This window comes from Phascolarctos cinereus, unplaced genomic scaffold, assembly GCF_003287225.1.
Source record: "Phascolarctos cinereus isolate Bilbo 61053 unplaced genomic scaffold, phaCin_HiC Scaffold_726;HRSCAF=1367, whole genome shotgun sequence".
NCBI classification, from domain to species: domain Eukaryota; kingdom Metazoa; phylum Chordata; class Mammalia; order Diprotodontia; family Phascolarctidae; genus Phascolarctos; species Phascolarctos cinereus.
This window is the reverse complement of record NW_027556098.1, coordinates 82722754-82750440: the sequence shown is the minus strand read 5'-3', so window position 1 is coordinate 82750440 and position 27687 is coordinate 82722754. Positions and strand designations below refer to the sequence as shown.

Genomic DNA, 27687 nt, shown 5'->3' with positions numbered 1-27687 from the left:
TGTTAGTGGTCTTTAACAAAAACCAATACCAGTACTCCATGCTGAAGAAGTTCATAAGAACATAGATTTAGAGCTGGAAGTTCTTGGCCCTGGAGCTAAATTGTAAATTCATTGGCTAAAAGAGTTAATGTACTTCTCCCAAAACTAGAGAATTTTCATCCTTGCCCGGGTCCATTTAGAACTAGAGCCAATATTTTTTTGCTGTTGTTCTAGCTGCTGTTTTAAGAAATGTTAGAGGTCATCTTGCCTTACCCCTTCATTTTACAGGAAACTAAGACCCAGAGTAATTAGATGATGTATTAAAGGCCATATAGGTAGTAAATGGACAGAGCCTGAATTCCAATTCAGATCCTCTTAGTATAAACACTTGTTCCATTGTACTACACCAGGCTGTCTACTGTAATGAACTGGAATTTCAAAAGATTTTGACAACTAAGTTAGCAACAATGCCGCATGTAGTAGTTAGAATGGGTACTCAGGAAAGTATCAAGAGCAAAAAAAAAAGTGATTTAGTTTTCCAAGGTACATTCACAAAAGTGTTAAGAAAAATGGAAGAGGAAAAGGTATTCTTTTAAAATTAGCTATACCTTATCTCAGAGTACCTGCTAATGCTCCAAAGCTTCTGCTTTCAAAATCTATGAGACCAGTAAACTATCAATGAATCATTTAGCAAGGCATCGAATCCATTCACCATGTATGCCTTTCCCCTCTCTCCCATTTACAGGCACTCACACTGTCTTGGAAATCCACCAAAAGACAGTCACGGCTGGTCAATTGCCCTTGGGAAAGAATTGGACATTGTTTATAGAAAGTGTATTTTCATCATAATAACACGTAGAAGTGTTGAGTGAACGCTAAGAATCAAAACTCTTGTTCAATTTGTTGAAAAAGCCCAGACTTCACAAAGACCAGAGGAGTATCTGCAAATAAACTCCTTCCTGATCTAAAGAACAAACTATTTCTTAGTTGCATCTCAGTATATACTGAAGAAATGCATTTATTTATATGACATTAAACCATAAACCCATGTTTCATTTGACTAGTTTTGACAACAGAATATCAAATGCTATTTTCCCTTCACACATATCAATTACTGAGTGTTTTAAAGAATATTTTTTCAGCACTTGAGTCGGATTATCAGGGGTGGGGACTCTGCCCTAGATGGTTAAGAGGAAAGGTAGCATCACATAGTGTGTTGGGCACTGTACTTGGAGCCGGTAAAATCTAGGTTCGAATCTTGCCTCAGACACTTAGGAGCTGTATGACCCTGTGTAAGTGTCTTAACCTGTCTGTGCTTCAGTTTCCTCACCTGTAAAATGAGTATTAGACTCAATGACTGTTAAGGTCCTTTCCATCTCTGAAGCTACTGTCCTATGGGTTTCATCTGGGCTGGGTCATAGGACACTTTACTGCCAATCTTAGCACTTGGAAACATCTTTCCTACCTCATGTACCATTTTATTGCGTCTTTGAGAGCAGTGAAATTACAGCAACCCAGTAACAAATTCCAAATTTGTCACTGTGTCAAGTAGACCTCGTCAAGGCCTATTTTATTCCTGATTTCAAAAGCATAGCACATCCTGTTCTCTATGATTTCAAAACAATGTAATCTTCACTAACAGAAAAGGTGAGGAGGGTTGAAAATCTCAGTGATGAAGCATTTGCCACTTTGAGAAAAGAGAAAGAGGGAACCTGGAAGCCAAATGCAAAACTTGCAAATTTAAGTAGCATGTACCTATTAGCTGATGCAGACCTAGAATTGAAAGGCATTCACCAAATCTCTAATGTGGAAATGTGAATCCAGGCAGCTGAGTTACAGCCTCAGTTCCCTCTGCTGTAAAATTAGGCTCCTGATAGCTTCACTGCCTAGCCTGCAGGATTGTGACAAGGATCAAATGAAAAAATCTATGTGAAGTGCTGCACCACTGTAAAATGCTCCATAGATTGAAGGTGCAGTTATTATTCTGTAATCACTGTAATAGCTCTGGATTTTTATATAGTGCCTTCTGTAATCAGAGCTATTTGGTCAGCTTACTAAAGTAGTCCTGGGAAACGGATATGACAGTAATGATGGTGGACTCGGACCATGCAGATAGCTGTTAGAAAAACAATTTCATGACCCACAGATTGTCAAGCAGGTTGTAGACTATGCTGAGGTCATTTCCTAATGCAGAAAGTAAAAGAATGTTCAAGGGGCAGGTACCTACTAACTTCTGCCAGGAGGGAAGAATTTTCATTTTCTCCTCAAATAGTCCTTCATTTTGGAGGAAAGCTTTTTCTTGACATTATTTCCATTCTGCAGGATGCTTCCTGGGAAACTAATGTTATATTTGCCTCATATTTCCCTTCAGCAGTGCCATGAAGGCTGGTTCATAGCAACCGAGAAATTAAGGAGTGTAGAAAGTAAAAGGAAGAGGCCCAAGGAGATGTCAACAACGTAGAATGCTCTGATAAAACTTTCGGAGTCTCCCAAGAGCAAGTTATCTCTTGACTGCTGGGACTCTCCAATTTAATTCAGACACCTGTAAACAATTTACTAGCATTCTTCTAGCCCCTCTCCCTTTTTTGCAATAAAATAATGGCTAGAAAGAAAGAAGGTCATTGGAAATCCTGGAGGGAAAAATTTCACAAGATAACTACTTTCAAGGGAGAAACAATGTCACCAAGATTAAAGAAATGAACCTTAACAAAAGATGTTTTTGTTAGGTGTAAGGAGCTTTTATGTAGGATCTGATCAAAAATAAAAATTAGGACTGAAAAGCCAATGAACTATTAAAAGAAATAATAATTATGAAACATGTTAATTACCGTAAAGGTGAGGATCAGAAATTCTGCTCTCGCTATTAGAGAGGAAGAGAAAATTAATCTATCAATACTGACTTAAAATATCACTTGCAAACAGCCTATAAAGTTAGAGTTCTAAGCTGTCAGTGATATGATACAGATGCAGAGCCCAACTCTTGTTCTCCACCATAATGGGGTTCAGCTACCTTTTGTTCCCTAAATCAGATTGACTAAAGAATAATGATTCCCAAGCTTTTTGATGATCAAAACTGTTTTTCCCATCTGAAGCCCTGATATGTTAGTGGCCATAATAGCTACTGATTAAGGAAATGAAGGATGATAAAAAATTATAACAAATTAAGTAAAGCTTTTTAAATGCATTTGTCTTTTATTCATCACAATTGTTTCCACATATATTTAAAAAACAGCAGTACATACCTGTGCAAGACATTATTCAATCCTCAGGAGGTATGTTTCTCTATTTATTATACCAAGTTACACTGCATATTTTACTGCTAAATAAAGATCAAGATGACAGTGCTTAGTGGGTGAAAAGAGTGAATTTTCAAGTGCCTTGCCATAACAACACCCCCAGGGTGTCCTCAGAACTACTGAACCAGAGATGTGCTTTTTAAAAATGTAGCTGCAGGCAGGAGTTCTTAACCTTTTTCATGCCATGACATGACCCCTTTGGCAAGCCAGTAAATCTTAAGACCCTCCCCCTCAGAATAATGTATCAATGCCTAAAATAAACTGCATAGAATTTATAAAGGAAACCAAATATATTAAAAAAATGCTCTTTTTTTTCCCAAAACATACACTCACAAGTTCATGGATCCCCACTGTTTTTGCAACATCAAGAGAATTGTGTTATGAAGATTGAGAGTTAACAAAAGACCTCCAACCTTTTTCCCTTTTGTAATAGATGGCTAATGGTGCAATGGATAGAGCAGTGGGCCTAGAGTCAGGAAGATCTGAGTTTAAATCAGTCTCAGACAAGTACTAGCTTTGTGATCTTCAGGACTGTTTACCTCAGTTTTCTCATATATAATTTTGAATATTAGTAGCACCTACCTGCCAGGCTTATCATAAGGATTAACTGAAATAATATTTGTTTTAAAAAGAGAAAAGAAAGAAAGAAAGGAAGAAAGAAAGAAAGAAAGAAAGAAAGAAAGAAAGAAAGAAAGAAAGAAAGAAAGAAAGAAAGAAAGAAAGAAAGAAAGGAAGGAAGGAAGGAAGGAAGAAGGAAGGAAGGAAGGAAGGAAGAAGGAAGAAGGAAGGAAGGAAGGAAGGAAGGAAGAAGGAAGGAAGGAAGGAAGGAAGGAAGGAAGGAAGGAAGGAAGGAAGGAAAGGAAGGAAGGAAGGAAGGAAGGAAGGAGAAGGAAGGAAGAGAAGGAAGAGGAAGAAAGGAAGAAGGAGAAGAAAGGAAGGAAGGAAGAAGAAAGGAAGGAAGAAGGAAGGAAGGAAGGAAGGAAGGAAGGAAGGATGGAAGGAAGAGAAGAGAAGAAAGAGAGAAAGAAAGAAAGAAAGAAGAAAGAAAGAAGAGAAAGAAAGAAAGAAAGAAAGAAGAAGAAAGAAAGAAAGAAAGAGAAGAAGAAAGAAGGAAGAAAAGGAAGGAAGAAAGAAGGAAGGAAGAAAGAAAGAAAGAAAGAAAGAAAGAAGAAAGAAAGAAAGAAGAAAGAAGGAAGGAGGAAGGAAGGAAGGAAGGAGGAAGGAAGGAAGGAAGGAAGGAGGAGGAAGGAAAGGAAGGAAAGGAAAGAAGAAGGAAGGAAGGAAGGAAGGAAGGAAGGAGAAGAAAGAAAGGAAGGAAGGAAGAGAGAGAGAGAAAGGAAGGATGGAAGGAAGGAAGAAAGAAAGAAAGAAAGAAAGAAAGAAAGAAAGAAAGAAAGAAAGAAAGAAAGAAAGAAAGAAAGAAAGAAAGAAAGAAAGAAAGAGGAAGAAAGAAAGAAAGAAAGAGGAAGAAGAAAGAAAGAAAGAGGAAGAAAGAAAGAAAGAGGAAGAAAGGAAGAAAGAAAGAAATGAAGAAAGATTCTTAGCACAGTGCCTTGCACATAGTAGGTACTATATAAATGCTTGTTCCCTCACCCTTTGTCACCTGGCATAACATCAAAGATTTAGAGCAGAACAAGACCTCAGAAGCTATCTACTCCACTCATTTTACAGATGAGGAAACTGAGGTTTATAAAAATTAAGTGACTTGCCAAAGGTTACATAGATAGCAAATGACAGAGTCAAGATTTGAACCAAATCCCAATGTACCATGTTGCATCTGCCAACTAGGAAAATCTAATGGGGACAACTTGCCTTTATATTTTATAGCATTATAGATGTTCACTAGGGGAAAATAAAGCCCCATATGTTGTAAATTTGCCTAGTTATGAATTTGGTGAAATGTCTTTGGGATTATCCTGCATCTTTGTAGTAACTAAATAAATCTTTCAATTATAAGCCCTTGTGTAAAAGAGTTCATAGAGGTAAAAATGTCCATCAAAACTTTTCCCAATTAAATATAGTCTAAATAATAAATAGTCTAAACTAAATATAGTTTAAATAAAATAGTCAAAATTAAAAGCTCTTTGTGTCTAAAGTTTGACTTATTGTTTCAGAAAAATATCACCTCTTCAAGTCAGGGTGTTAGTCATGAACAAAAAAGAAAATAGTATAACTTCCAGGGAGTGAGGAGGGGGATGCCTAACACACACACACATGTAAATAGCTGGCTAGCTAGATATAGACAGGCATATATGCCCACATACACATGTATGTGTACATACATGCATATATAGTATGTACATATGCATGCCTATATAGTATCAGTTATATGTATTCATTATATATGTACATATGTAATATCTATGTGTGTTAGAGACATGCATGTATATATGCTTGCATGTATAGTTATCATTTATATATTTATTATATATGTATATATATATATATATAATATCTACACATGTTATAAAGAACCAGACCAGATATTTGAAATATATGCCTAATTGAAGCTTATAACATGTTTTCCAGAAGAAAAAAAATCGTAATAAATTGGGTTAGTAAGGTTAGGATTAGTTGGAGGTATACTATCCTATTACTGCTATATTTTAGATACTCCATAGTTTATGTAGAATTTTGTGCTCTAGCCTAGAAATCTCACCACCATTTATAACATTCTTCCTATGGAAAAAGAAATGTGTTCTGAATTCCACATAGCTAGACAACCCATTCAAAAGTGGAGTGCTTCCAGGAAAGATAGTTTATACTTCATTTCTTTATTTAGCCTTTCTAAAAATATAAAAAGCTAAGAATTACTACAGCAAATGTCAGTAGTGATAAAAGGACAAAATAAAAAAGGAGAAAGATTGTCTAGAACAAACTAGATCTCCTCAGGTCAGCTGAGCATTGTATAGTTTCATTCAGTGTTAGCTGGAAGCAACCCCGGAGATCATCTAAACCAGCTCCTTTATATTAAGGGAAAGAAAACAGAAGTTCAGAAACTGGTTAAGTGACTTGTCCAAGGTCATGCAATTAATTAGTAACCAAACTGGGATTCAAATGCTAGCCTTCTAATTTCCAAATCCAGTGTTCTTTCCACTGAACAGCTTGCACTGAAGACATATTTGAGTAATTAATAGACCTATTCACCATTCTTTTCGAGAACTAAAAGAGAGCCTTAGAAGGACTGGAAAAGGACAAATATTGTTTCCACTATCCTAAATGGAACAAAAAAATGAGTACAAATTAAAGACTGATTGGATCAAAATCAATAGGTAGGAAAATACTAGAACTAAGAATAGAAACAATTTTCAGCCATCAAGAAGTATACAAGCTACTGCAGAACCATCAGCATGCCTCTTTGAAGAGCAAAACATGGCAGGCTAATTTAATTTCTTTTCACAGTAGAGCTGCAGTATATAGAAAGAAAGTTACAGAAATAAATCATTTCTTTATCTCTCTTTCTTTTTTTTTCTTTTTTGATCAGCAATAGAAATGTTTTCCAAACAGAGCAACCTGGCTAAACATCTTATGAGCAGAAAATAGCAATTACATTTATCTTCTAGTTATTTTTTATACAAGCTTGAGCATTTTCTCACTTTTTTCCCAATCTAGGGAGATTTTATTCACTATGCCAGCCATGTGGAATAGAAAAAAATAGCTGGCCACCTTGCAGATCTTTAGCAAAATGTGCTTGTCCATTAAGTGTGACACAATGAAATGAAGTTTTGAGAAATGGCTGGGGTTTTTTTTGTTTTCTTCCTATACTAGGGTTTTCTTGCATATTATAGTACTGTGCCATCTAGTCAAGGGAGGAGAGCTGTGAGCAAATACAGCATGAGTGCCCAACATGAGGACTCTTAGGAAAATAGATTGAATATGCATGTGATAACAGGATCACAAAAAAAAATGCAAAATGTAAAGCATGCTAGAATGGCATTCATGTGAATTAATTCTAAAAACTAACATGTTATTCAGTTTAATAGAAGTTTGTTAAAAATAAAATAGCAAAATCATGATTTGAGATAGCCATAATGCCTAGAATTCTAGGAATAATAGACTATTTCATTTTTCCATGAATTTAAAAAAATTCTATTTGGGGTTCCAATTACACATAAATATATGTAAGTTGACAAATTTAAATCAACATAATCTGCATGTTTCAAGTTGGAAAGACTTAAACCATTCACTGTATTCTAATCTGCCAAAGCTTGTCATTTATACTGGAATTTTTCTTATTATTTAATATGAATGCTTTATTAATCTTATGTTGCAAAATTTTGATGTAATAAAATATGAAATAAGAAGCTAGCCCTAGAACCATCAGCATCTTTTGTAGTCGCACAAATAATGTGTTTGCTTTTGAAAGTTACTTTCCAGCACTGATGTTTCCGTGGCTTTATAAAAAAAAAAAAAGAACCCCATGTCTTTCAAAAGTAATATTTTAATTACAGTCATCTCTTTTTCTCAGTTTCTTGTGCAGTGTTCTGCTTTAATATTCAGGTAGCAATACTCCACACTACTTATATTGTCTATCACTCTACCAAGGTCTAGAATTTAAATGACCTGCTTTTTCTTATCATAAATGCCGAAAGTGTATGCCTTCCATGAAAGAAGAAACATAGTGGCCATCTTATGCTTCATGCTATAGCACAAGTGCTAATTGGAGTGCTCCCCCCAGCCAGTTATAGGCATACAAGGGGTATAAATTATAATTCATTGTGTGAGTCACCACCCACTTTAGAAGATTTACAGAAATGGTATGAATCTTAAGAAGTGGGATCTCTCTAACCAAAGAAGTACAATAATAAATGGATGATAGATAGAAAATAGATGACATATAGATATGAATATAATAGATGCAAATATAATTAATACAGATATAAAATCTGTGTATCTACATACAGATATTAAAGAAAAATATGGAGAGGATAACATATAGATAGGGATATTATATCAATATAAATATAATTGACGGCTATGTAGATATTAAGAAGACATATGTAGAGGTAAAATATAGATAGAGACAATAAATAAATAGTTACAATTGACAGAAATATCTATGTATAGACAGAGATATAAAGAGAAAAATATATAGAAGGATAAAGTAGATTGATGCAGATATTGAATATGAATATGAATATAGACATAATTGACATAAATAAAAGTGTCTGTGTGTAGACATATGTATATTAAGATAGAGGAAACTTTTTTTTTAGTCAAAAACTCTGATTTCATTTATGTTGGGAAGTCTTACTATGGAAATTCCCACTACAAATGTAGAGCAGCACCCAGTCAGAGACTGGAGCATTAATACATTAAATGACTAGCTAGTTCAGTCACACAGATACCGTGTGTCATATTTAGAATCTGAACCTACTTCTTCACTCCAAATCCACTTCATCACACTGTCTTTCATATGAAATATTGTTCGCATAAAATATTCTGAAATGAGTGTAAATGCCCACCTTTTTGTCTCCATGGCTCTGAAATTATCAGTTCATTCTGCAAAAGGAAATTGAACCTATTTCACATCAGAGTCCCAAATGGAAACCCAATCAAATATGATTTTTTGACTGAATTGTCCACTTCCCAAGCAGTTCTCTTGGCGTATTGTAGACAAGGTCATAGATGTAATGCTTTTGAAATTTCAGTGTTATATAATACTGTGAAATACAGTCTGCATACATTTACCAGCCAGAATCTGTGAAGCAGAAGAGTGGAAGTGGTTGAAGGTCTTGTTTTTAAGTTCTTGTCCAGTCATGCTGTCCCTGATTGACTTTAGGAGAGAAAGCAAGACTGGTTTTGTGATTTGAGGCAAGTTACTTATCTATGCCTTCTGTGAAATGAGTCATGTTGGCACCATGCCTACTTCACAGAAACATAAGTTCTTGGGTTTATAACTGCAAGGAATCTTAGAGATCATCTTCTCTAACCTCTTTCATTTTATAGATGAGAAAACTGAATCTCTGAGAGAAGAAGTGATTTGCTCAATGTCACGTAGGTGGCAGAACTCCAGTCCCCTGGCTACAGATTAATTGTACCACAAATTAAATTATATGTAAAGCTGTTCACACACCTTGAAAGAGGCATGTGGAAAAGTCACTTTTCTTAAATTCATTTGTTTTATATCTAAAGCTTTCAAATGTTCGTTCAGATTAATAAACCACCTCTAATATTTAAATGGGATTTTGCAAAGCATTATATCAATTATAAGCACCTGTATCCTTTCTGTTGGTGTTAAACTAAAATAGGAACCAATTCCTGAACCTCATATTGACTGAGCGGACCACCAATTAACATGAGCTATGTTGAATTGTATTTTAATGTATTTTGTTAAACATTTCCCGATTACATTTTAATTTGGTTCCAGAGGCACCAGGAGTTTGACAACCTTGCTGTGGCAGATTCATTGAAAGCAACTCCAGCATTTTATAGTGCAGCTTCAAATCCTATTCATTGCTATCATTTATCTATAATCACTAAGATACCTATGGCATAATTTTCTCAAATACATTAGCTGGCAGAAATGTTTTGCTGCATTTCTCTGGTTTGACAAAACACAGACAACTTTCCTAAAATTCTAGTTTTTACCATAATTTTCTTCCCGATTGTTTTGTCAGGAATATGTGTAAAAATGTTGTGCCAGAGCATCACTCTAATGTCTTTGAGGTCCATACCAGATATCTGCCTTCAAAGTAAAACTGTCTTACAATAAGAGCTTTTTAGTACTTCCTAATTAAACTGCCTGGGGGAGCTAAGTGGTACAGTTGATAGAGCACTGGGCTTGGAATCAGGAAGACTCATTCTTAAATTCAAATCTGATCTCAGATGCTTACTAGCTGGGTAAATCACTTAGACCTATTGGCCCCAGTTTCCTCATGTGTCAAATGATTTGGTGAAAAGAATGACAAACCACTCCAGTATCTTTGCCAAGAAAACTCCAAAATGGATCAGACAAAGAGTTGGATATGACTGAAATGACCAAACAACAGGAGCAATTAAACTGCCTGGGAATGAAGTCTACTCCAGTCTCACCTCACTGAATTCTGCATAATACGGAGAGACTGCTATACCAAAGTGTTATCATGCTCCCATCAGGATGATTATATCATATTGTCTAAAAGAAGAGATGGTGTGGTTGTCATGAATAGCTATTCCAGGATTTAGCATTCATCTCTATTTATCTATCCATCTATCAACCTCTACATATTACTGAAAAAGTAGAAATCCAAATAGGAATCTAATATATAACTACATGTAAGTCTACCCTGATAGCTTTGCTGCGTATGGATTGCTCAAAGTAGTTAGAATGTTCTAGCTAATTTGGCTTTTTCCTTTTAAGTCCAGTGCATCTACATCTATCCTCAGGGAAAACTGCTCAGCTTTTCACCATCTTCCTTCTGAAAATCTTTCCATATACCTAAAGGAAATTAATAGCATGCTTCTCTTTTCCAACTGGAAAAATTTCAAGTGCTAGTGTAGTGTCTCAGTTTCTTATTAATATGGCCCTGTTTGAAAACGGTTGTAACACTGTACCTAAAGTCAAGAAGATCAGGGTTCAAATCTCACTATGGACATGAGCTTAAACTCTTGTCAAGTCACAGCCTTGATGGGCTTCAGATTCCTCATCCATAAAATGAAGAGGTTTGACCTGATTGTCTCTATCCACCCTTGCAGCTCAGATCTATGATCCTATGACTCATCCACAGCCTATGATGATTTTTAAAACCCCGGTGTACCTGAGATAGAAAGCTTTAGTTATCTATCCATCATTACTTAGCTTCTACTTTCCCTGGCAAAATGCCATAGATAGATAAAGCAGCAGCCGCCTTTTCTGATTTCACCTTCTGGATCAAAATGTACCTTTTCTTCATCTACAGCTAATAACACAAAATGCTTACCACGAGTGTGGTGAGTGCGTGTACATTAGCTGTGTCTGAGAAACAGGACAAATATGACCAAACAGAGGGGAAAAAGATGTGATATGAATTTTGTTCTCTGTGTTTAGGCAAGCTACGGCCTATATCTATGCCAGTGGAATATAATTGGGTGGGGGAGTATGAAGATCCCAGTAAAATGAAGAGAGATAGTAGAAGAGGTAAGTGTACTAGAATCTCAGGGTAGGCTCTGTATTGTTTAAACTGTAAGTAAATTTAGATGTTTTTTAAAGTAGGTTCTTATAGCTTAAGATTAGTGTTTTTCAAATCATGTTCTTTCTGTGATTAACATAAGAAAGGCAGTGTGGCACTGTGGGTAGAGAGCCGACTTTGAAGTCAGGAAGACCTGTGTTCAAGTGCTGCATCATACTGGCTGTGTGACCCTAGGCAAGTCACTTCAGTGTTCTAGGCTACTCTTGGACAATAAGTTGCAGAGATGTTAACCTGCATCGGTAGAAAGAGTTTCCTCATCCAGGAATTCCTTATACCAGTGAAATCACAGGTGTAGACCCTATCATTATCCCTGTACTTGACAAAACAGTGTGCTTTATTATTTTGACTAAACCGTCAATACAAGTCTTAGATCAGGTACTCACTGATACTTTTAATTCTTAACTTCTAAAGAATCCTATGTAAGTCATGTGGGTTCAGTTAAAAAGAGACATGAATATTGTGTAAAAATGAAGAATTGATTGTTATTTCAAAGATGAGCATTAGGAAAAATGGAAAAGTGATGAAACTTTATCAGAACAAGCACATATAGCCAGACCATAATCAATCTATATTGGACACAAAATCTAGTTCTGTCTCAGAGCAATTACTTCTTCATATTTCAAGGGGCCATGATTTGATTGCTAGGTGTGCTCCCTCTATCAACAGATCTCAAAATCCCTATGTACTTTAATTGATGGCTTTTTTGAGTTGCAAAGACTGAAAAAATGAATCACTCAATGTCCAACCTTCTGACGTTGAGCCTCTCTGTATGTAGCCAGACTTGCTCTCAGATATTGGACTCACAATCCATAATCCATTCAATACACAAAGCCTCTGTAGATTGATAGGAAGTGCCAAAGTTGTTGTGCCTTCAAGAATCCAGTCACCTTCAGACCATAATGAGCGTTCTGTAGGGGGGCTTTCTGATGTTAGGACCATAAAGGCAAATATTTGCTCATGTGCTCAGAATATATCAGAGAGTGGGCCTCTAGAACACACACACAAAAAAATTAATTACACACACAAACAGTTGTTTCAGATGGTGATTATCATGTATATATGTCATGTCAGACTCAACTGTGATGTCAGTGACCTAAAATATCACAAGATTTTTCCCCCTCATTCTGTTTGGTATTAGAAATATATTCCTAAGCAGAGATGGGATGTGGGTAGAAGAGGATTCTGCTGTGGTATATGCTATAGGAAAATATTTTTGTTCTAATCTAGAGTTCAAAAGAGCAATGGTTAGAGGTCAATACAACTGATATTGATGACATTGGTGATGAAAATTGGAACCATTAGACATTTGGTGGGCCCAACAGAAGTTGAGGCAGCCTCATATTGTTTTAAACCTTGTTACAAAGCTGTGCTACTGCTTTCCAAAAGTCATAAGGCTGTGGATAAGGCATCTAAAAGAAAATTCACTATAGACTAAGAAGAAAAATGCATCTTACGGAACTTAATTCACTAATATACCGCATTACCTACTTAGCAAGATGATTTCAAGTTTTGATGTTATTAATACTAACTTTTAAAGTATTCATTTCATTACTACATATATCATAGACTGATCATAATGGTCATCTTTTTCATTAGCATTTTGGACCTGATTTTATAGAGATTTCTATTCTGATACTGTTGGTACACACAATAAAATCTTACTGAGTTGGTTTATCTATTCAGTTTTCCAAGTTTCAGTTATTTCCAAACTTTGATGGATACTACAATGGATCTGTGATCTCATCAGTATGGGTACTCCCTCCAACAATATAGATTGCATCCCATTCATGCCCTCTCACCCTGTGTGACTTTTGTCCTTGTCTTCCTTTAATTGTCCATGAAGGGTCCACTCAATGCACTGGGGACCTTCCTCTAGAGATCTTGACAGAAATGTTAGTTATTTAACATTATTATATTTGTAACAAGTTTGGAGAAAATGAAAGGGAAAAAATGTTTATCATATATCACCTCTATAGCAGTATTATTAGGTTTGATTTTCTCACAAGTAGATTTTTAAGTTAGCGACATGAATTTTAATCTTTTCAAGGAAGCTAGTATGCCATGTGCTGCCTGATTTCTCTTGTTCCATGATCCCAGTTCATTGAGTGTCATGTACAATTTTATTATCCAGAACATACTTTTCAGTCAAGTTAAAGTTCCAAGAGCAAAACCATTAGCATGATTAGTAGGAGAGAGCTGTAGTTCTGGAAACCAGAAACTGATTTACTTATTCTAAGTGATGCTTTTCTCTCTCTTTATTTAGAAAATTCCTTACTTCGGTATATGAGCAATGAAAAAATTGCTCAAGAAGAATACATGTACCAGAGAAATAGCAAGAAAGATACAGGGAAAAAGTCAAAAAAGAAGGGAGATAAGAGTAATAGTCCAACTCACTATTCCTTGCTACCTAGTTTACAAATGGAAGCATTGAGGCAGGACGTCATGGGCACACCTGTGCCAGAGGCCACCTTATATCACGTGAGTAAAATTCTCAAAGGTTTGTTGTTACTGCCTTTATTACAAGATTTGTACGTGACTTTTGATGGTGGGAGAGGCAGATGTGAGTGGTGGATTGTGGATCATTTTTATTGCAGTTTGTCACCATTTTAGGCGATTGATTCAGCTTGGTGGGGCAGTGGGTAGAGCACTGCCTCTGGCGTCCGGAAGATGAGCTCAAATACATCATCAGAAACTTATTAGTTCTGTGACCTGGACAAGTCACTTAACCACTATCTGACTCAATTTACTCATCTTTAAAATTAGGATAATAATAGCACCTACTCTCCAGGGTCAATGTGAAGATGAATTGAGATAATATACATAAAGTACTTAGCAACTCTTAAAGGGCTATATAAATGCTAGCTATTATTTCTATGTCAACAAGATTACATATCCATTCAGGTTCTCTCTTACTGGTATTGAGATAACTTCATAAGGACAAAAAAGGATAATTATATTTATTTGTTTGAATATGTCCAACATGCATATTACATATGTACACATGTGTACATGTATATGTGTATGTTTATATATATCACTTTGTTTTTATATGAAGGAATATATGATAGAATAGCAGCAAGATTTTAAAGGAATGTAAAAATGATAATGTCTGTATTTTATTTCATTTTTGCTCATTCTGACTGTGCATCCTCAAAATATAGAGACTTTTTTGCTCTAAAGTAAAACTAAATTAAGCCTATAATTTTGAAAAAAAAAAAGGAATCTGCTAAAATAATGGGAGCATGCACACGCAAATTAATAATCCTCAGCAATGAAAATGAAGAGAATAAAATGCTAGGGAAATGGCAAATATACGCTCCCCCACTGGGATTTGCTCCAGACAGATAATTTAAAAGTTGAAACTCTTAGACCATCATCAAAGACAAACAGTGAAGTTTTCTATGCTCTGTTGAAGTACAAAAATGTTGGGCTGTAGCTAAACAGACTTAATCATAGGTTAATGAAACCCGGAATTCTTTCATTTTTTAAAGCATCTAATTGCTTTCAGCATTCAAAGAGAGAATAGCTATTATACAGAATTTTGCAGTGAACTGTGGTATTTAGAGAAGAGAAATGTATTCAACTTCATTGTTTGATTTATGGGAAGAACAGACAAAGAAAGCAAAAATGTCTAGGAAAAGCTAGAGAAAATCAGCTGATTAGCTAAATAAACTTAGAAAAATAAATATGCAGTACATTGTGGCCCTCAGAACATAATATATGAGATTGGTGTGGGAGTACTGTTACAACCTAACTGTAGTTACTGCTGTAATAAAGTGTGTGTGGAACAGACGGGTTTCCATCATGCCCTAATGGAGCAAACTATCTATTCATTTGTTGGAATAACATGTTTATCTGATAACTGTCTTTGTGGCAACACTGTTTGATTCTCCACCATCACTGAGAGGTCTTGTGGAGCTCACAGCGTTGTTGATAATGCACTTCAATTAATAAAGTCTGAGAGACTATAAAACACTCGTTTCCTTTCCCAGTTGTACTCCCAATTGTACATCAACTCTTACTCAATAGGTCTGTTCAACCAGTGACTTCTGCTCTTGCCAACACTTTTCAGCTGGGATATAGCATGTAAACAGCAGAACCTTTGATCAGTGAGGGAAAATACATAAGCAGCATGTGCAGTAATCAGAAAAATTAGAGCAAATTATTCCTGTAGTGGGAGATTTATCCATGTGAAGGTTGATTGGTTTATAATGGCTTTCAATAAGTTTATTAACATAGCAATTTCAGGGATCTAAATGTGTTTATAAATTATATTCCCTTCTGAATATTTTACACTGACACTAAAAGAAGTTTTCTAAAAAAAAAAAAAACTTTGAAGTCAAATGTAGCCCTAAGAAAGAAAACTGCAAACGTATTTCATCATTTGGTCATGTTAGAATGTTAGAATTAGGTTTTCCCTCCTAATTATAAACACAATTTTATTACATTTTTGACAGCACCATAAATTCCAGTTTATCTAGAATGACTGGGAAGTGGGTTGTTCTTGTTAATTAAATATTCTAGTTAATTGAATTTTTCCCATATGCCATGTATTAGGTATCCTGTCCCCAACCGGTGTGTAAGGAGGGGCTACTTTTCATTTCTCCAAAGTCTTGTGATGCCATTGCTAGAGGGATGGGAGAGCAGTGTTGACAGTGCAATCCTTCAGGGAGGAGAGTAAAAACCAGAAAAGGGATAATGGGAATGGTAAAGTCAGGAAAAAGGAGCAGATTTAAAGGTGAAATAGAATACATTCAGATTTGGGTGTGTTCAGCTTGAAGCACTGGGATAACATACCTGTAGAGATATGTTGTAGGTAGTTTGGGATACAAGACCACAGTTTACAAGAGAGTGAAGGACTATCAGCCTATATTCTGGACAAACCGGTCTACTTGAAATTCAATAATTACATCTCCCACTGCCACACTTTTCACAGGCTGGCCTGGAATTCACTCCCTCCTCACCTATACCTATTAGGAAGCCCACTTTCTTTAAGTAGCATCTCATGTGTAACCTCTTATGGAAAGCCTTTTCCTGATATCACTGTTTGTTACTGCTTTCTCTCTCCTCAAATTATCATGTATATACTTAACTGATTATATGACATAATCTTCCAGTACAATATGAACTTCAGGGTAGGAATGTTTAATTTTTGTCTCTGAACCAAGCACAGGTCCTTGTACCTAGTAGGTCCATAATTTATACTTGTTGGATTGGAATGGGTTCAAGCTGAGATGATGAATGAAGAGGATAGAGAGAAGAGGATAGGACCACAGACTGAAACTTGGGAGAAGGGCTCTATTAAAGGATTGGAAAGAAAACAGAAGGCCACCCTAAGTACACACACACACACACACACACACACACACACACACACACACACACGACTCCCCCCTCCCTGCCCATTTTTTAAAAAGAATTCCTGCTCTGAAATCTTCTAGGCCAATTCAAAAAGAATAAGAAAAGAAAGTATTAGGTATTTGACATAGTTATTTGACATAGACCTCTCAGAAATTTTTGTGGCAGTTAAAAAAATGGAAAATAGAGTGTTCTCCATCAGTTGGTGAATGATGAAGACCTGTATTATGTGAATATAATGAAATAGTAATTTTATTTTAAGAATTGGTGTTCATAAATAATTCAGAGAAACCTAAGAAGACTTGTAAAATCTATTGGAGAGAAAAATAAGGAGAGACAGAATAAATACATTTATATGTGTGTATACGTACTAACATGTATACCTGAATACATGCATGTGCATATACATGCTATAAGTATATCACATAAGTGAAAACATCAAAAAGGGCAACTAAATCCATTTAGTTGCAAGGGCTGGATTTTTTGTTGTGGAGAATATTTAATGAAACACAATGCCTTTTCTCAATGGGGTGGAGAAGGAAAGGTACTATTGGTGTAGAACACAGCATATGCTATTAGACATATTTGTTACGTGAGTTAATTCTGCTTTACTCTTCTATATTATAAGGGAAGATTCAACATGTATGGTGTTGTATTCAGAAATTACAATGTAAAAAGAAAAGTTAACAATAAAATAACTACCCCAAAAGCTATCATAGACTACCTTACAGTCTCAAAATGAATATATCAAGCATATTTAACCAAAAAAAGAGAATAGAAGGCTGATTAAGGAGACAGAGGAATCACTAAAGATGCGAGGGAACCAGGAAATACATTGTCTCTTAAGTAAAAGAAGAAGCAAATGCATGAGAGGATAATCGATCTCGTGAAGTAGTATGTAGAGTTCAAACACAGTGAGAACTGAAAAAAAAAACTTCGGATTTGTTAAGAAGTCATCACTGACCTCTGAGAGTATTTTCTGGATAGCTGAAGGAGAAAGGCTACATTTAAGACAGGGTTAGTGGTGAAGACTAGAAGGCCTCAGAAGGAGTTAACTCTTTTCAAGAAGTTTGGCAGTGAAAGTAACAGTGACATGGTAGCCAAACTGGGTAGAATGGTCAAGGGAAGACTGCTGTAGGACTGCAGGCACATATTTTTAAACTCACATGTTGTTCAATCACTTTTGGTCATGTCCAACTCTTCATGACCCCATTCAGGGTTTTCTTGGCGAAGATTTTGGAGTGGTTTGCCATTTCCTTCTCCAGCTCACACTAAAAATGAGGAAAATCAGGAAAAGAGGGCTAAGTGACTCACCCAGGATCACACAGCTACTGTGTCTGAGGCCAGATCTGAACTCAGGAAGATGAGTTTTCTTGACTCCAGGCCCAGCCCTCTATCTATGGTGCCACCTAGCTAAAAGATGAGTCCTATTACTATCCTAAAGTTGCGAAAGGAGGAGAAAGGAGCGAGAATTTGTTGTTTGTTGTTGTTGTTGTTGCTGTTCCGAACTCTTGAAAGGTAGATTTGTCTTGACTCTTTAAGAAATATTTGTTCTTATACTTCCTTTTAATGAGACCAAACCTGACTTGATTTCTATCCAGCTTCTTCCCTTCTTTTACTGGCACCGAGGGAACACCAACAGGCATGTTAATATTTTTATTAAGCTAAAGCAAACACATGGCATCGCTACTAAACTAAAGAATGAGCAGGTGTTCTGAAAAATCTATTGGGGGAGGAGGGATTTATAAAATGATACAGTTAAAATTGTCTTGGACTTTTGAGGCACAAAAATGAGAGCACTAATGCACACCCACACTGTGTATAGTTGCTTAAGTATATTAGACTTTGCAGGAATTTATTTTTCCTCCTTCAATCCATTTTGCCTCAAACTTTTGCTTTCAGCAATTGAATTTTACTGAGAAGGTCAGATCTTTCTATTAAAGACCCTATACCTTGTTCATCTTTCATTTTCAGAGCTTATAGCCCCTCCAAGAAACTGTACCATTTACTATTCCTCATTCTTCTCTTGTCTTCTTCTACCTCCTCACATAAATGACCAAGCTATGTCTAATGCATGCAACTCATTCCCTATTTGGCTCTAACTAATGAAAATCTTCTTTCCCTTCAAGGCCCAGCCTAGTGACCACCTCCTCCACAAAGCCTTCCCAGAACCTTTCAACTAAAAGTGATCTTTCTCTTTCAAAGTATTCACATAGAACTTTTCACATGGATATTTCCTTTCCTTTTAAAGTCTGAATAAGTCATCTATTTCAGGGTTTCACTATTACTTTCCTTTAAATGGTTATTTCTTAATAAAGAGGATTCAGAATGTTACGGAGTATATTGTAAAATGAATTGTTTGGAGAAATTAGTGATATTTATGTACTCAATGTGTATATATTATAGTAAAAATATATAAAAAAACAGAAATTTTAAGAACTGGGCAGAAAATAAACAACTCACTTAACTCTTAATTTGAAAATTTAGGATTCTTTTTATAAAGTTCTGACATAAATAACTGTAGCAGTATTTAGAAAGCAAGAGCTGGACGTGGTGGCGTATGATTATAAATGAAGCTACTAGGGAGGCTGAGATTGGTGGATCTCTTGAACTTGGGATTTCTGAGAAGAGATGAGCTCTGATGATCAGATGTCTAAACTAAACTCATCATCACTATGTAAGCCCACAGGGAAGGCAGGGGAAGAGTGGAACCAGGTTGCAGAGAAAGAGAGTAGGAAGGAGAGACAGAGATATGGAGAGAGATGAGAGAGAGAGAGAGAGAAAGAGAGAGAGAGAGAGAGAGAGAGAGAGAGAGAGAGAGAGCGAGAGAGAGAGAGAGAGCAGAGAGAGAGAGAGAACAGAGACAGAGAAAGGCAGACAGAGACAAAGACACAAAAACAGAGATAGAGACAGAAGAGTTAGAATAAGGAAATACGAATTCTGATTGTGTCTCTATTTACTAAGTCAACTAGGCAGTGTACTGGATAGAACATCATAAATGGAGTTAGAGAAATTGAAGTTCAAAACCTGCCCAAGCTATTTATAACATGTGTGACTGTTAAGTAAATCACTTTATTTTATGCCTCAGTTTTCTCATCTGTAAGATGTGGATAAGAATCATGTCTAACTCACAGGGTTGTCGTGAAGATCAAATAAAAACCCATATTAAAACACATTACAAACTTTGTTTTGCTATTTAGATGTGATATTATTATTACTGAGTAACCATGGGAAAATCATTTAATTACTTTTAGACTCAGTTTATTCATTAGTCACACGAGAATAATAAGGATAATGTGACCTGCCTAAGTACAGCAATGGGAAAAGCACTTTGGAAGCACAAAAGCATTACATGAATATGAATTGTTATTAACTTTATAGACCCCCCCTTTAGATTAAAAGGGGGTTTTGGAGCTCATCTCCCATATTCTCCAGGCACTTGGCAAATTTTTATATATGGCAACTTGCTCAGGTTAAAACTTGCAAAATGAATTCACAACAAAAATAGACATTAATTTTAGACCTTCCTTTTAGAAGGCCAGAACAACTAACATTTAAGTATGATTCTAAAGAAAGCATGTAAGCCTACTTTGGAGAAAAAACAGCAAAGAATATCCTACTTTTAGAACCTAAAAAGCAGCAACACAGATTTTGAGTAGGTGTCTAGAAACTTGAAATGTTCCTTTTGTACCAATCTGACATATGTTGCTTGGTCCTAATCTTCATTACTTGGAATCTTCTTGTTGGTATATATGAATATAGGAGTTTAATGATGTTTCATTTCTGGTGCATGCAATATAATTTTAGTCTTTCTAGTCACTTTGTGGAGGGTTTTTTTTTAAACAAGAACTTCTGTAAAATATTTTCAAAATTTATCTGATATAAAAGAGAAAACCTTGCCTAAAGATAAGAAATGTCCTGCTAATATCAGCATATCTGACACTCATAATGAGTTTTGCCTCTAATTATAATTAGAGTTTAATTTTTACTCATGAGTAATATAACTTGCCAGATAAGTACATTGTGTCAGTGTCAGAGTAACTAATAGAAATTTACTGTGAAAATAGAAAGTAAGAGGAGAATGGAAAACTTCAAGCATTTCTCATTCACTTAGCACAAAAAAATTGGCTCATTTCTGGACCATGCAGGAAAAATCTGCTATTAATAGAATTCATCTGTATAACCTCCTTGAGTAGGGATTGTTTTATTCATCATATTTGTAACCCTAGTGCCTAGAACAGTGACTGGTATTTAGTAGGTGCTTAATAAATGCTTGCTGGTAGATTGATTTGGACTTGATCTCATATAATACAGAAAGATTTTTTGTTTTTGTTTTGTTTTTGTTTTTTACCAAGTCTACACAATGTTAGCAATAGTCCCCAAGTTGTTGGTTTATTACTTCTAGTCTATATACAGTCCTCCATGGTAGAGAAAGGATTCAAGAGTGAAACAGTTCTGTTTTCTTTCTGCCATTTTTTGTTGTAATTCAGTCATTTTTTAATCATGTCTGACTCTTTGTGACCCCATTTGGTGTTTTCTTGGTGGAGATACTAGAATGGTTTGCCATTTCCTTCTCCAGCTCATTTTATATATTAGAAAACTGAGATAAACAGAGTTTAGTGACTTACCCAGAGTCACACAGCTAGTATGTGCCTGAGGCTGAATTTGAACTCAGGAAGATGAGTGTTCCTGGCTCCATGCCTGGCACCCAATCCACTGCACAACCTAGCTGCTCCGTGCCATTTGTTACTTTTATAAAATCTGTCCCAAGCACTGACTCTTTACCTGCTCTTTTTATCTCATTTCTCAAGCCATCAACCCTTTCTCTCTGCATGTGAAGAATTCCGTAAGATATTTCATCCATAGAATTTTTAAGGTCAATCAGCAGCACACTGAATAGAGACCCACTATATTAAAAGCTTAATCAGTGCAAAAGATATTTAAAATTAAACATTTTTTTTAATGAAGACTGTACTAAAATGAGAGATAGCTAGGTGGCACAGCGGATAGAGCACTGGGCCTGGAGTCAGGAAGATTCATCTTCCTGAGTTCAAATCCAGCCTCAGACACTTACTAGATGTGTGACCCTGGTTGTCTCCATTTCCTCCTCTGTAAAATGAACTGGAGAAGGAAATGGCAAACCACTTCAATATCTCTGCCAATAAAACCCCAAATGGGGTCACAAAGAGTTGAACATGACTGAAAAACAACTGAAAAACAATAGACTGAAATGACATTTTTTCTGAATAAGAAGAAGCTGGAAGTTCTGAAATCTATTTTTTTATCTGTGACCTTGCACAAATTTCTTTCTCCTTCTGATTCATTTTTCCCATTTGCAAATTGAGAACAAAACTTCACAGTTGCTTTAAAGATTAATGAACCTGGGGGAGGGAAGGAATAGAAATACCAAATAAATTTTCAACATTATTATAATGTTACTTCAGCCCCAACCATAGAATATTTTTAAAATTCAGCGTGTCTTTAGCCTTCCCCACTTTTGTTCTTGTTTCAGCTTAAACTATCTGCAATGTATACCTCAAAGGCAAGAAATGTTAGATGCTGTCAATCAATCAATAAGCATTTCTTAAGCTCCTAACCTGTGTCTGGCACAGGTCATACAAAGAAAAAAAGCAGAAAAGTCTCTGATGGAGCTTGTATTCTGTCAGGGAACACAAAGTATCATATCTAAATGAAAGAGAGGGGAGGTGAAAAGTATTTCTAAGATAACATTTCTAGTACATGAATTGTAGCGTGTATGAGAGAGAGAGAGAGAGAGAGAGAGAGAGAGAGAGAGAGAGAGAGAGAGAGAGAGAGAGACACTTAGTTTTTATCTCTTTGGAAAGTTTCCCCTATTGTAAAGTATATTCTTCTGGTAAGGATTCTGACTAAGCCTCAAATATAGGAAATCATCACTGAAGTCGCCCACCCACAGGACATGATTCCATGGTAAAGGGTCACTTTTCAAAGCTCCAGTGGGCATGAATAATCTTTTTACTCATTGTGGTATTTCAGTGAAAGCTAAGATTCTTGGAATTCACTGCCCTGACTCACAGCTGAAGTGTTTCATTATTATGGGATATGTATTCTTTCCCAGGACAATCAATTTAAATAAATAAAAGGAGCCAAAAAAGGAATGGTTATATCAAGTTCTTTCAAAAATAAAACAGTTAAAATGATAGTCAGGAAGTGAAACTTATCAATGAATCATAAAGTTTAATGAAATAATGACTTATTTCCCTGATGTGTGTATGTATAGGATGCCCCCAAAATCTTAGTACGAGTTTAAGCTATTAATGTAAATACTGCACTAAGACTCTTGGGACATGCTGCAAAAAAAATAAAATAAAGACCCATTTCTTCAAGTCAAGTTACTGTACGCAACAGCTTCTGTGTTATCCTGCTTGGTAATATTCTTAGCAACATGTTGACTATACATTCTATGTTAGTGGGTGATTCTCAATATTTTTTTTTTTACTCCTCACATGTTTAACTTATTTCTTTATTTTTCTCTTTGAGCCCCCATCACCTAACAGAGGAGAGGCAACATGGTATACTTGATAGAATGCTGAGCCTGGGGTGAGGAAAAGCTGGGTTCAAATCCTATCTCTGACGTTTAATAGCTATGTGACAATGGTGTCTTAACCTCTCTGAATTTCAGTTTCCTCACCTGTGAAAAGATATTGAACTAAATGGTCCCTAAGGTCACCTCTAGCTTTCTATCTCTGATATATACATATATACATATGTATATATATATATATATGTGTGTGTGTGTGTGTGCATATATATGTATATATATATGTGTGTGTGTATATATATGTATGTATATATATATGTATATATATAAAATAAAGGATTCATAAATATGTGATAATTTGAATTCAGTTTACTAGCAGGCTCTTACACAGAGGCTTCTAGGTGAGAAATATGGTTTGTAATTCTTTTCCAATCTAGCCCTGTCAGTCAAAAAAGTAAATGGGCCCTACTCTTACTTTTCATGTATTGAAAGTCAGGCATCTGGAATCTCTGAGGATCAAGAGTGCCCCTATGAAAAAAAGGTAGATTCAGTCACCTTGAAACTCTTCAGGTCAGCCCTTTCATTTGTAAGGTCTGACCATTTTAAGTTTGCTTAATACTCATAAGGTATCTGAAAATGACTGTGCCTTTAACATGGAACATGATATGTGACTTTGCATATTATTTTCTGGATGGAAATTTGAATGTAGTACACTACAAGATGATTTTTCCCCATAGAACTAAAGGTAATAGAGTTAAATTATTGGACTTTTCCATTCCAGATAGGTTTATCCTGATAAAAGTGAGCAAAATGATGACAATCAACAATGAATCCAGTGGAGAATCACATAACGCATAACAACGAAGGCTCAAGAAATTTGAATGGTGAAGGTATCAGAGGATCTTATGCTGTGGGCTGGAAAAGTTTACACTTTATAATTGCTTTTTTAAGTCCACACTTAGAAGGGGCATTGAACACTTTTTTATCAATAAAAACTCAGGCTGCTTTTCCTGACAAGTCTTCAGAGTTAGTACGAACTTCTGTGCGTAGATAAGACTCCAGAAGTCATCTACCCCCTCATTTTACAGATAAGGAGATTGAGACCCAGAGGAGCCAGCCACAGTCTCACAGAGAGTGAATGGCAAGGCCTTAGGTCAACCTCAAGCCTCCTGAGTTATCTGGTCACAAGAACACTCATTAGGCTACTCTTTGTTGTTGTTGTTTAGTTGTTTTCAGTCATACCTAACTCTTTGTGACCCCATTTGGGGTTTTCTTGGCAAAGCTACTGAAGTGGTTTACCATTTCCTTCTCCAGCTCATTTTACAAATGAGGAACTGAGGCAAACAAGGGTTAAGTGATTTACCCAGGGTGACATAGCTAGTAAGTGTCTGTGACTGTAAAGTAAGACATCACTAAGGGTCTTACATATAGTCAGTGGCAAAGCCTGGGATTCAGACCCAAATCTCCTGAGTTACCTGTCATAAGAATTATCATTAGGTGATTCTATCTGTAGCTAAACAGGCACTTGTCTTTGGGTCATTGACTTCCTCATCAATACGGACATGGAGCTTTAAAGTTGCATTGAGTTTTAATTGATACTGTGTATAAGTTTGAAAGAAAATGTGGTTATGGTTCTGGCCCCTCTACCCTGAATGAGCAATGTAACTTTTTAGTCCCTCAGTTTTCATTACATTTGCAAAACTAAGATACTGTAGTGAGGTTTCTCTTTCATGAGGTTTCAGTAAATGATTACTGAACAGTATTGTAAATGCCTTTGAACCAGAACAGCAATATCATTTGCCAATTAAAATAAAATTTGCAGAAACACATCAGTGGGAAATGTGTTAATACAGACTTGTTAGCCTTATTGTTATCTCTGAGGTTATGATGGACACTTTTCCTTAAATATCCCCATTATATAGCTTCTGTCACACTTCATGTTGGGGTTGAAGGGAAGATCATAAATAGATACATGCCAAAAAAAATCATTCCTTTCATTTCCCCTCTCTTTTTTTACTCCAAGTTGCATGAATTTATGTATGTTACTTTCCAAATTATCACTGAATATCTGCCTTCATTTAGCCCATTAGTTGAGGCATTTGTCCAATAATGGAGGACTTTCTTTCTGAGGTTTATGAGCCCTCTTTAAAGAAGGGAGAAGTATTTTAGCCATTTTCCTGACAACTCTGATATGTTCAAATCCCTTTAGATAAAGCATTGACCTTATCTTTTTTTTTTTAACTTTCTCTAGTTCCCTTCCAGCAGCAATTTCTTTCTTAACTCATCACAGCTTGTAGCCTTAAAAATTCTTGCTTGGAATGGGAAGGTAGCACTTTACAGTTAATGAAAAGTCAGGTTACATTTGCTGCCAAACTTTCAGAGTTAGCATGTACCACATTGTTCCTGGAAGGCTTGATACACAATGCCCTACCACTGCTCAGAGATAATCTACCGTGTACTGTCAAAACATATGTCAGGATATCCCAGTCTCCTCAGGGGCTCAGTGTAATGTTATGGAATCATATGGTGCCTATTTCAGTGCTAGGATATTCAGAGGCAATGGAATGTAGGATGAGAAGCCTTGACATAGTAATTCAAAGGGATATATTAGGGCACGTGTACTTTAAAAAAAAATACTTAAGAGCACATTTTATGTGCCACAACATATTTCAGATCTCTTAAATAAATATTTTTTTGATTTCAGATTTATTTTCTCCTCCAGCTACTTTGCCCTGCATGTGCGCTCACATACACACACACACACACACACACACACACACACACACACACACACACACACATGCACACATACACACACACACACACTACCTCTCCTCCATCACCACCCTGACTTGCCCAGATTTAGCATTCTTTGGATCATGCCAAAATATAGAATCTAGAAAAATGCTTCCCTTTAGGCTGCTTAATCAGAAAATTTCTTCTTTGCTCAGAAAATGGAAGGAGAAATGAGATATCTTTGTCTCTAGTGCTTGAATATTGCTTAGCAATTTTTCTTATCAATAAAGCAATAGGTTTTTTTTTAGTCACTGAAGAATCTAAGCATTTTGCAGAAAATTAAAGCAAGAGAAAGATGCTTCATGGCAACAAGAGAGAGCAATCTGCATTTTTTTTTCTTTAAACTTTGGCCACTTACAACTTGAGAAGAATGTATTATGAGCAGAGCTTTCAAAATGAAACCTAAGCAATTGTTGATTTCTTCCAAAATTGAAATAAACAATTCCAAAAAATTCAGGAAAAGAATGACCCAAATTACCCTCCCCCTTTCCTGCCTTCCCCATATAAAAAATGTTGAGGGATGAGGGTGGCGTTGGAGGGACGGGAGAATTGAACAGAACATCTGTGAACAAAAATGAGAAGACAAACGGTCTTTTCAGACAAAGATCTGAAAAAGCATCTTTTATAGGCAGTCAAACAGAATGCTATTGCATGCATCGCCATGGTCAAGAAGATTGCTAACAATGCTTCCATAATGGTGCTTTATTTTAACACATTCTATTTTTGTACATGGAATTATGAATTCAACACATCCATTCAGAGTTGATCATGTAATTATTTGCATAAATATCTTTTGACACAGATTTAATGTACTTTTATCAGTCACATCTTGAATTGAAATTTGAACTGTAAAATACAATAAAGTAATCTCAGGATCAAGATTGTTAACAGGGTTGTATAAAGAAATGTACCTTTAAGCATACCAAAAAAAGATTTAGGTCATTAGGAAATAGATCATTGAGTAATATTAAGCATGCTTATTGCTGGCAAAGAAGCAACTCACATTCCAGGAAAGGGCTTCCTCTGTTTTGAAACAATCAGCTGATTTGTATATATGAGCCTCATAATCCTTCAGGTGCTTTAATGAAAGCTCCTAGGAACTAGAGTTTGTAGAGAAATCTTGGAGAGATAGTCAACTCCAAGTAGTTTGGGCTAGACTAAACATCAAGAAAAAAGAATGTAGTAAGGTTAAAATAAATGTTATGGATGATGACATTCAGGGGGTAAATCGAATGTCTTTCTTTATGAGGAAGGCTTTAACATATCATCGAAATAAGTATATGTGCTTTATAGATTCTCAACGACCTATACTATCACCATTTCCCACAGAATTTTTTTATTTTTCTAATTCAATTTTATTTCATTTTCAGTTCCAAATTCTCTCCCTCTCTTTGTCCCCTCCCTGATTCATTAAGAAGGCAAAATAAAATTAAAAAATTAAAATAATATATAGTCATGCAAAACAATTTTCTGCATTAGCCATGTTCCAAAGAAAGAAAGGAGTTAAAGAAAATATGCTTTAATTTGCACTCAGTTTGTCAGTTCTCTCTCTCTGGAGGTAAATAGCATGTTTTATCATAAGTCCTTAGAA

At 35.8% G+C, this 27687-nt stretch overlaps 1 protein-coding gene across 10 annotated transcripts in view; it reads left to right on the top strand.

The window, feature by feature from the left end:
• CNKSR2 (connector enhancer of kinase suppressor of Ras 2) overlaps positions 1-27687 on the top strand; it is a 333138-nt gene that overhangs the window by 215672 nt on the left and 89779 nt on the right. For 7 of the 10 annotated variants that reach the window (XM_078146627.1, XM_078146628.1, XM_078146631.1 and 4 more), the window contains 2 exons: positions 11284-11373; positions 13689-13903. In XM_078146627.1, coding sequence (XP_078002753.1) covers positions 11284-11373; positions 13689-13903 — 305 coding nt within the window. The remainder of the gene's footprint in view (positions 1-11283; positions 11374-13688; positions 13904-27687) is intronic. The other 3 variants (XM_078146630.1, XM_020989906.2, XM_020989908.2) reach the window with 1 other exon arrangement.